The sequence below is a fragment of the Vicugna pacos genome, chromosome 10 (assembly GCF_048564905.1).
Source record: "Vicugna pacos chromosome 10, VicPac4, whole genome shotgun sequence".
In the NCBI taxonomy this organism is placed as follows: Eukaryota; Metazoa; Chordata; class Mammalia; order Artiodactyla; family Camelidae; genus Vicugna; species Vicugna pacos.
The window spans coordinates 66,666,422-66,675,972 of record NC_132996.1 but is presented as its reverse complement, the minus strand read 5'-3'; the positions used below and the strand labels follow the sequence as shown (position 1 = coordinate 66,675,972).

Sequence of the window (9,551 nt, the reverse complement as noted above, 5' to 3'; positions counted from 1 at the left end):
GAAGCCACTTGCAAATAACCCTGCGAAGCGCAAAAGCGCTTGGAGTCTTTTGGGGCCACAGCTAGAGCTGCAAGGGCTTGGGCCAGGAGAGAGTTAAGCCCAACTCCCCTCCGGCCCTCAGAGGCGGGGCCGAGCAACAACGGAAATAGCCGAGCGCCGGGCCGCGGTCGGGCGTAGGGAGCCGAACTGTTTCCGGAAGTAGCCGAACTTTGGGGTCTCGCTCTCCGACTGGAGCCGACCGCTGGGCCTTGTTCTCCGGATCCGGCGAAGGTGTACCGGAAGGAGGCGAACGCCGAGGCGGGCAGGGCAAGCTTTCGCGGCTGCCGGCAGAACCCAGCGTCTGGTGGGGCTCGACGAGGGCGGGGGGAACTGGAGCCCGGCTCCGGTCCGGCGGGACCCGAGCTCGTTCCGGAAGAAGCCGAGCGGACCGGCGCCGGCCCCAGCGTCCCGGCCGTGAGGCTGTAGAGGCGGCGGCGACGACAGCGCGGGCCGGGATGAACCGCGACGGCTGAGGCTGCGGAGGTGCCGGCTGAGCGGGCCCAACCGAGACTTCGGCGAAGCGCCAGCCCCTCGCTCGGGGCTTCTCTTGGAGCCCTGCCCCCGCGAGCCTCCCGGACTCCTTTGTGCGGCCGGAGGCGGCGGCGGGAACGGCCATGGCGGCCAACATGTACCGAGTGGGGGGTAAGTACCGGGTGTAGGGGCTGCGGGGCCTGAGGCGGGAGAGGTTGGGGCCGGGACCGGAGACGCTCTGCAGCGGGCGGCGCGGTCCCGAGCGCGGACCGGAACCGGAACCGGAACCAGGAGCACAGGGAGCGGGGGCGCGGGGACCGCGACGCGGCCGGGCTCCGACTCCGGGAGAGGCTTCGGGCAGCCCGACGGCACTCTCGGCTGCGTCTGGGGCCGCCGGGGTCGGGGAGTGGACTTGGGAAAGTGGTTCCGAAGGAGCTGACAGGGCAGGCAGCGGGCGCGAAGGGCCGGGGAGACCGCTTTGCCACCTGCGGGGGAGCCGCCGGAGGTTTCCTCTCCCCAGGCGTTACTGTGCGCCTCATTTCGCAAAGGTGGGGGCCCTGTGCTAGAGTGAGCAACCACTCTCTTGCCCGAGACCGCGGTGCGACTTCATCGCTGAGTTAAGGGAACTGCCGGGGATCCCCCTGCTTCTTGTCTCCTTCTTAAGGCTCACTTTTGAGTGAAGTACTGATTTTAGAACTAGGTGGTTAAGGGTGGGGGTAGGGCATCTCTCCCTTAATTTCTGTTACTCTCTCCACTTCCACATTTCAGCGTCCTCTCTACCCAGACCCTTACCTAGTTTTGGTCCACTCTCAGGCCTACTTTCGCTCCTCCTACCCTGGTGCACGGCTCTCCCACCTACTCCTCTGATCTTCCCGGTTCTTCCCCACCCCCTCCTACAGATTACGTCTATTTTGAGAACTCCTCCAGCAATCCTTACCTGGTTAGAAGGATTGAAGAGCTCAACAAGGTGAGTGGAGCAGAGTCCTGCCCACCCCCACCCCCACCCCCCGTGGTCTGTTTCTTCGGAGGTCTCTAACTTAAAGGAGAGGGAGAGAGAGAGAGAAAGAACACCAACCCTATCCTATAGGAGTACCCATTCATATTCATTCATTCATTCCACGTATTCAGGAAAGGCTACTGAGACCTTAGTAGGAACTTTACTGTTCTATTTCTTGGGGGCTAAGGAAAGGGATTTGGAAGTCTGTCCTTAAGTGTAAATCTTTTTATTCATACTTTTTTGGGTTTTTCTTATATCCCTTAGAAATTTGTTCACCGTTGTTAGTCTTTTCTTATTCATTTCCACTTTAAAATGAGTAGTTTTGACCACCATTTTTTCTCCCCTTAGACTGCAAATGGAAATGTGGAAGCAAAGGTTGTGTGCCTTTTCCGGCGAAGGGACATTTCTAGTAGCCTCAACAGCCTGGCTGATAGTAATGCCAGTGAGTATCTTCGTACCCTACCCTCGGCCCCTGTCTCCCCTTGCCCATGATCTGAAGCCTGGGCATGTCCCCACAGGTGTTTCTCTTGGTAGCATGCCCAAGGAAGAGATGTGAGTTTTGGGGTGGGAAATGCCTGGTCTGCAGAGGGAGGCCTGTTTTTACATGTCGGTTTGGAAGCAGGGTGGAGAGACCATGATAAGGAAAGCCAGGATTTGGCTTGTGTGTGTGTGTCTATGTGAACTGGTGTATATAAAAGAGATGATAGTATTTAAATAGGGGATGAGGAAGAGCTTTAGAGAAGCAGGACTCTTGGGGGACAGTTTTGGTTATGTTAGGATAATGGGTGGTGACTGTGACGTCAAAATGAGAGGAAAAGACTGTACTTAGAAGGTTGCATAACAGGGAAGCAGGGTTATTTTGTGATCACGAGGTGGTAAGAATGTCTTGATGGGAAAGAACAGGAAGCTAGGTAAGTTTAGCACTTTTCCTCTTTCTCACCTATCCTGGCTTCCTTGCTACTCCATTCTACATTTTTCCTTTTTACCCTCTCCTTCTCTTTCCACTTTCATCTTCTTTTTAAATATATATCCTTCAGTTTTCCTTAGTTTCTTTTTCCTTCAGTGCTTTGACTTTCCTCTTATTCTTCCTTCCTAAATTATCTTCCTTTGGGCAAGTTAGGCTTTGCTATTGGGCATGAAGGGGTTAACGAGGAGCTGAGCCTACCAAGTTCTCTGGCCCACTGGGGTTTCTAGTCCCATGTGGCAGGGGCTGACCTTGGCCTTGTCCAATCAGAAAGAGTGTAGGGGGTGTGGTCCCTAGCACAGGGTTTCCGGAGCACACAGGCGAGGGGTGGAGCCTAAGGCACACCCCTGACCCCCCTTTCTCCCTGAGGTTGGGAACAATGCACCAATGAGCCTGGGCTTGTGGCTCTTCTGCCCCCTCCCTGTTTGGTTGGCACCCAGCCAAAGTTAACCCTTTTCACCAGGGTTTCAAGGCAAGTTGCAGCTCCTTGGGGAGGAAGGTGTTGGTGCTGTCTTATGAGATACTGTCCTTGAAAGCCCCCACAAACATTTATTAGCCAAGTAGAAGACAAGGGATAGTTAGGTTTGCATGCGATGTTTAAGAGCAGAGTCTCCTGAAATTTGCAGAGGAACTGGTAAACACAGTCTTGTGTGGTGTATTTTCATCTTACTGGATTTCTCGACCCCAACCTAGTTTAGCTAAAAAGAGACAAGTGTGATATTCTTGCTGGGCCTGGTATGGGCAGTTTTGTGGTGTATGAGTGGTGTCTGAGCATTGGCACCTGGGACTGGGGTGTATTTCTGTGGCATTCGCTGTACTCTCAGCAGCTCTTCTCTAAGAGCACTAGTGATGGAGAGTTGGGAGCATCTGTAACAGGGAGAAGGCTAAGCAAGAAAGGTAAGGATATGAAGGCAAGTGCCTGGGAAATGTGAGGAAAACAAGTGAGATAGGAAATGTTTTCCCTGGGTTAGAGATTCTAAAGTGGCTTCTTTCTGAATTAGTTTCTGACTCGGTTTCTTTCTCCTTAATATCCCAGGGGAGTTTGAGGAGGAATCAAAGCAGCCAGGGGTGTCGGAACAGCAGCGACATCAACTGAAGCACCGGGAGCTTTTTCTTTCTCGCCAATTTGAGTCGTTACCAGCTACCCACATAAGGTAAAGACTAATCAGGGCCACTGTGGCCTATGTGCACTTACTTAGAAGGAGGCCCTAGTGTACTGGCGATGCTGTGCAGAGGTAAGGAGGAGCTCACCAGGGTTTTCTTGACTTCTCTCCTGTAGGGGGAAATGCAGTGTGACCCTCTTGAATGAGACAGATATTTTGAGCCAGTACCTGGAAAAGGAGGTGAGAAAGAGGTGTCCGGAGAAGAGGGAGGGGAGTGGGTATTGCCCCAAAAGGTAGGAAGAAAGTCAGGCTGTGGTGAGGTACAGGTTGACAGAGTGCCCGTCTCAGGAACTCTGGATATACCCTACTGCCCCCTGCCTCTGAGGATTGCTACCCTGCTTACCTTCTCTCTTCTCCATCTCCAGGACTGCTTTTTTTACTCACTGGTGTTTGACCCTGTGCAGAAGACGCTTCTAGCTGATCAAGGGGAGATCCGAGTTGGTTGCAAATACCAAGCTGAGATCCCAGATCGCCTGGCAGAGGGTTTGCAACGTGACAGACTTATTCATAGCTACTGGGTTGTCTAACATCATAGTCTCTGCATGGTGTGCCCTGAAGTTTTGTGGTGCAGTCTGCATGGCTTTTTGCTGTGACCCTGACAGGGTGGGACCTTAGGAACCTGAAAGAGATGGATGGGCATGTTGGGTAGAGAAGGCTGAGAGTTGAAGGTGGCTGATAGAATCCAAGGAGGAGTCGAGGAGGAGTGAGGTGTAACTGTGAGTGTCAAAGACACCTTTTATTCTCCCTCATGATACCATTTCCCCGTTCCCTAGGAGAATCTGATAATCGGAACCAACAAAAGATGGAGATGAAAGTCTGGGACCCAGACAACCCTCTCACAGACCGGCAGATTGATCAGTTTCTCGTGGTGGCCCGGTGAGGGGTGGGTGGATGGGGGAGATGGGCCGGGGGAGGTGTGGACATAGTTCTGAGTCATGTTCTTCAAGATGGACTTTATTTACTTATTTTTGGCATGGATGTTTTCCTTTTTTTTTTTTTTTCTCATCTGACTTAGCTCCTCAGCCCACTCGCGCTTTCTTCTTTCCCTCTTGACTTCTCACTCTCTCCCTCAGAGCTGTGGGGACCTTCGCAAGAGCCCTAGATTGCAGCAGCTCCATTCGGCAGCCAAGCCTGCACATGAGTGCAGCTGCCGCCTCCCGAGATATCACCCTGGTGAGCAGAAGTTGGTGGGTAGTTGGGAAGGCTGGGCTCTGTGGGGACTTTGCAGAGAGGAGGGTGTCTCTGGGGGAGTGGGAATGTTTAAAGAGCAGCAGGAGAGTGGTGCTGAGGGTTTCAGGTCATCACCATTGTTTGCCGCCTCTCCTGTAGTTTCACGCAATGGATACACTGCAGAGGAATGGCTATGACCTAGCTAAGGCCATGTCAACCCTGGTGCCCCAGGGGGGTCCAGTGCTGTGTCGGGATGAGATGGAGGAATGGTCAGCCTCAGAGGCCATGCTGTTTGAGGAGGCCCTGGAGAAGTACGGGAAGGATTTCAATGATATTCGCCAGGACTTTGTAAGTGGATGGGGCTGGGAGGAGCAGTGGAAGAGATGACAGGTGAGGGAACCAGGACCTGGGGCAGATAGAGCTCATCCTTCCCTCTACGTCCTTAGCTACCCTGGAAGTCACTGGCCAGCATAGTTCAGTTTTACTACATGTGGAAGACCACAGACCGCTATATTCAGCAGGTAAGGTTGGCTGGGGAGGCTGGACCAGAGACCTCCTGCTCACCTCTGTCTTTGAAGTTGATGACATCCTCCCTGCTGAGATAATCTGAGCTATTTTTAATTTTTCTCCTTCCTGCAGAAAAGATTGAAAGCTGCTGAAGCAGACAGCAAGCTAAAACAAGTCTACATACCCACCTAGTAAGTGTGATGGGGAGAGAGGCATGTTTCCCTTCTCTGCCCCTAGCCTGTGCTTTCCTTAGTGATTGGAGGTGGGCAGGAGATGAGGTCAAATTGTTATAGAGACAGAGTAGAAATGGATTCTTCTCCTTGACCAGTTCCTGGTTTCTCCCCCTCTGCTTCCCCTATTAGCACCAAACCAAACCCTAACCAGATCATCTCTGTGGGCTCAAAACCTGGCATGAATGGGGCTGGATTCCAGAAGGGCCTGACTTGCGAGAGTTGCCACAGTGAGTTCCAGGGTGGGAAAGGGATACTGGGGGTGAGCAGGGTGTTTTCTCTGGCCCGAGAACCTGAGAGGCTCCAGTGGCATTTACCCACAACCTTTCCTTCTCTCCATGCTCCTGCAGCCACACAGTCTGCCCAGTGGTACGCCTGGGGCCCACCCAACATGCAGTGTCGCCTGTGTGCTTCCTGTTGGATCTACTGGAAGAAGTACGGGGGACTGAAGACCCCAACCCAGCTTGAGGGGGCTGCTCGGGGCACCACAGTAAGGATTGATGGGGGATAGGCCGGGGAGAGCAGTAAGCTTATTGATGTGAGCTTTGGGCGAAGGCCAGAACACCAACTCCAATAAGGTGATGGTTTGTTTGCCTAGGGGTAGGGGGAGGTGATATTTGATAGAAGTCGGGGAGCCAGGTGGGTCAGGACGGCAACAAAGAGATCAGGCAGGAATAAAATGCCCTCTGCAGAGAATGGAAGAAGGAAGCCTGGGTGTCTATCTGTGTTCTCCTTTTTACCTCTGTCCTTCCAGGAGCCACACTCAAGAGGTCATTTGTCCAGACCCGAAGCCCAAAGTCTCTCCCCTTATACGACCAGCGCCAACCGGGCCAAGCTGCTGGCTAAGAACAGGCAAACATTCCTGCTCCAGACCACGAAGCTGACCCGTCTTGCCAGACGCATGTGCAGGGACCTGTTACAGCCGAGGAGGGCTGCCCGACGCCCCTACGCCCCTATCAATGCCAATGCCATCAAGGCAGAGTGTAAGGGCAGGAGTGCCGGGGCTAGTGGCAGGTTTGGGGTTGCTTTGGCCAGAGACCAGTGTTTCTCTGGATGTGTAATGGCAGTAGGGATAGTAGGCCACAAGGGTTTGTCCAGGAGATTAGACATGGCTCCTGGCCCCAAAAGAGACCTGAATAGCGAAGCCCCCTTCAAATGTTTTCATCTTTGTTCTCCAGGCTCCATTCGACTTCCTAAGGCTGCCAAGACTCCATTGAAGATTCACCCTCTGGTGCGGCTCCCCTTGGCAACTATCGTCAAAGATCTGGGTAAGGGAAGGAGAACTAGACTGGATACAGGGTGCGTATAGGGTGGTGTCTGGCTAAAGTAACAGATATCAGTCCTATTATTATCAAGACCCTTCTCTTCCCCTGCTTTTTTCTTTCCCATTGAGTCCAAAGAGATTTAGTCTAATAGACTGTACTTTTGTAGGTTAAAATGTTTTTTTAATAAGCTCTCCAGTATAACTATATACTAATTAATAAGATCATACTCATATGAATTTTGTAGTACTGGTAATTGCTTGCTAGACCCCTCTCCCATCACTACTTTTGGGGATGCCCAGGGAAACTGCATAGAGAAGAAGTATGAAAGTTCTCTAAGGTTGCCTTTATGTTTTTCTGACAGTGGCCCAGGCACCTCTGAAACCAAAAACACCTCGAGGTACTAAGACACCGATCAACAGAAACCAGCTGACCCAGAACCGGGGCCTGGGGGGCATTATGGTGAAACGGGCCTACGAGACTGTGAGTTGACAGACTGGAGTGGGCCAAGTTGAGTTGGGTGGGCTTTTATTTATGCTAGGTGTCTGAGAATCCCCTCTCTCACCCTTTTCCAGATGGCAGGAGTCCCCTTCTCTGCCAATGGAAGGCCTCTGGCCTCAGGGATTCGCTCAAGCTCACAGCCAGCAGCCAAGCGACAGAAACTCAACCCAGCTGATGCCCCCAATCCTGTGGTGTTTGTGGCCACAAAAGATACCAGGTAGGGAGCCCACCATGGGAGGGGTGGAGAGGTTGACAACCCAGATTGGTGGCTATGGGAAATAGGAGTATCTGAGCAAGACCAGCTCCAGGAAGACTGGGTGCAGGGTGGGGATGCTCCGAAAGAATGGGCTGGAAGGTGGAATTGCAGTGTGGAATGTGGAATTTCACCTTGAAGGTCTTTGCTTTCTCTGTTGCCCTCTTCTTTTTCTGGCCAGAGCCCTACGGAAGGCTCTGACCCACCTGGAAATGCGGCGAGCTGCCCGCCGGCCCAACCTGCCTCTGAAGGTGAAGCCACCGCTGATTGCAGTGCGGGCCCCAGTCCCTCTTCCTCCATCCTCACATCCTGCCAGCACCAACGAGCCCATTGTCCTGGAGGATTGAGCATCTGTGGGGAAGGGAGGTGGGCTGAAAGCTAGAGGGTGGGTGCACAGGGCACCCAGCCTCCCTTCCCTCTAGTATCAAAGGGAAGAAGGAAGGAGGGAGGGAGGGAACAAGTGTGTCTTTGGAGGGGTTGGGCGCCCTCTAGTGTTACCACTTGGAGGCTTGTCCCCTTCCAGTGCTTCTCCATGCCTAGTGATGGAGGGCTGACCACCAGAACTTGGCCCATTGTGGGAACCTAGCCTGTTTTGAGGGGTAGGACCCACAGTTGTCTTGGACAGTTTTGGGGGGAGGGTTTTTTTAATTTTTTAAAAATTTTGCCTCCCTTTGTGAAAGGGGATGGGAGAGGGGAAGAGTAAACAGATATCAGGTGGTGGTATCTGGCTGAGGGAGGGGGGCATGCACTGCCATGACTGCCATGTCTGTCTTTTTGGGTTTTTTTTCTAATTGGGGGTTTTTCTTCCTGTCCGGTGTCCGGACCTTCCTAATTGGAGTTTGAGACCCCTAAGCTGGCATCAATCCCAGCCTATGCTCACTCTTTCCTTCCCTCCCCTTGCCCCTTCTGCCTTTTGTACGCCAATTCTCAGAAATAAAGATCTTTTGTCTGTTTTTTTTAACCTTGGATTCTGTAACTGGTTCTTATAGTAACAAATAAAAAGCTGTTTTCTTCAGCTCCTCCTGGCTCAGCTATTCTCTGCTGTGTGTGTGTGTGTGTGTGCGCGTGTGTGCACGCTGGAGGCATGTGTCTTTGGGAAAATAAAGAACAAAGGACGGTAGAGAAGGTACAGATGGGGCTTGCCCTGAGTACAGGTTTATGAGATACGCAGCCTGGACTTGTGACCTGCTCCATCTTGCTTTCTTGTTGGACCCAAACTGCTCCCCAGCTCCCTATGGTACTGGTGCCCAAGCACCATCTTGGCTCAGATTCATTAAAACCAGTTGGGATGAGCTGGTTCTCAGAATGGCTGACGGCTTCCATAGGAGTGTGTGTGAAGGTGCTTCTTTATTTCCCAACTCTCACTCCCCTCTCCATAAATTTTATGTAGGGGATTCTGGGAGTTGCTAGAGGCCAGAGCAAGATGTAGCCCACTTTGGAGATACTGTAGGATCACACTAGCTCTATGGTGTATTTGCAGAGACTACTGCTTCAAGTATCCCCAAGGCCAGCTTCAGCAACTGCCTTGATATAGGGGCTCAGTCTAGTGCTGTTTCCTGCTTTTTTAGGTGTGGGAGACAGATTAGACACTTAAACCAGTCTCAACAGGAGGAGTACCTTAGGAGAGAGAACAAGAAGTTAGGCCCACTTTGTTCTCCTTGAGCACTTTCTTTAGAGATGGGGAACAGCCTCAGCAATTGTGACTTGCTCAAGGTTACAGACCTTGAGATGTCTGCCTTAAGTCAGTTGCTCGTTCCACAGTCCAAAGCTGTGGGCTGATCAAACACACCAAGAGCTACTTAGCCCAGCTTATAGGCCCTTCTATCTCACGGTCCCTGTCCCTAGGGCCTCAGCCAGCACCTCGGTAGTGTGGGAGGAACTGGCCACTATAACAGTCTTGGGGAAAGCAGCACACTCCAACTCCTTCACTCAGTTGCCACCATGGTTTCCGCCGCATGCATCTTAAGTGGACCAGTGGTTCTTGGGCCTGGTGA

General features: G+C 52.5%; 1 protein-coding gene across 2 annotated transcripts; it reads left to right on the top strand.

Annotated features, from left to right (window-relative positions):
* The first annotated feature begins 209 nt into the window (after positions 1 to 209).
* On the top strand, positions 210 to 8,572 carry MTA2 (metastasis associated 1 family member 2). Of its 2 annotated transcripts, none has more exons than XM_006214861.4 (18): positions 210 to 681; positions 1,410 to 1,477; positions 1,856 to 1,949; positions 3,508 to 3,625; positions 3,751 to 3,814; positions 4,000 to 4,117; positions 4,408 to 4,510; positions 4,708 to 4,807; positions 4,964 to 5,152; positions 5,251 to 5,325; positions 5,444 to 5,502; positions 5,674 to 5,771; positions 5,892 to 6,031; positions 6,296 to 6,524; positions 6,720 to 6,809; positions 7,168 to 7,286; positions 7,379 to 7,521; positions 7,739 to 8,572. In XM_006214861.4, the coding sequence occupies exons 1-18, from the start codon at positions 654 to 656 to the stop codon at positions 7,902 to 7,904; spliced, it is 2,001 nt and encodes a 666-aa protein (XP_006214923.1). In that variant the 5' UTR covers positions 210 to 653; the 3' UTR covers positions 7,905 to 8,572. The 2 variants fall into 2 exon arrangements, with proteins under 2 accessions (XP_006214923.1, XP_031546636.1); XM_031690776.2 differs by lacking the exon at positions 210 to 681 and adding an exon at positions 797 to 1,058.
* The last annotated feature ends 979 nt before the right edge of the window (positions 8,573 to 9,551 follow it).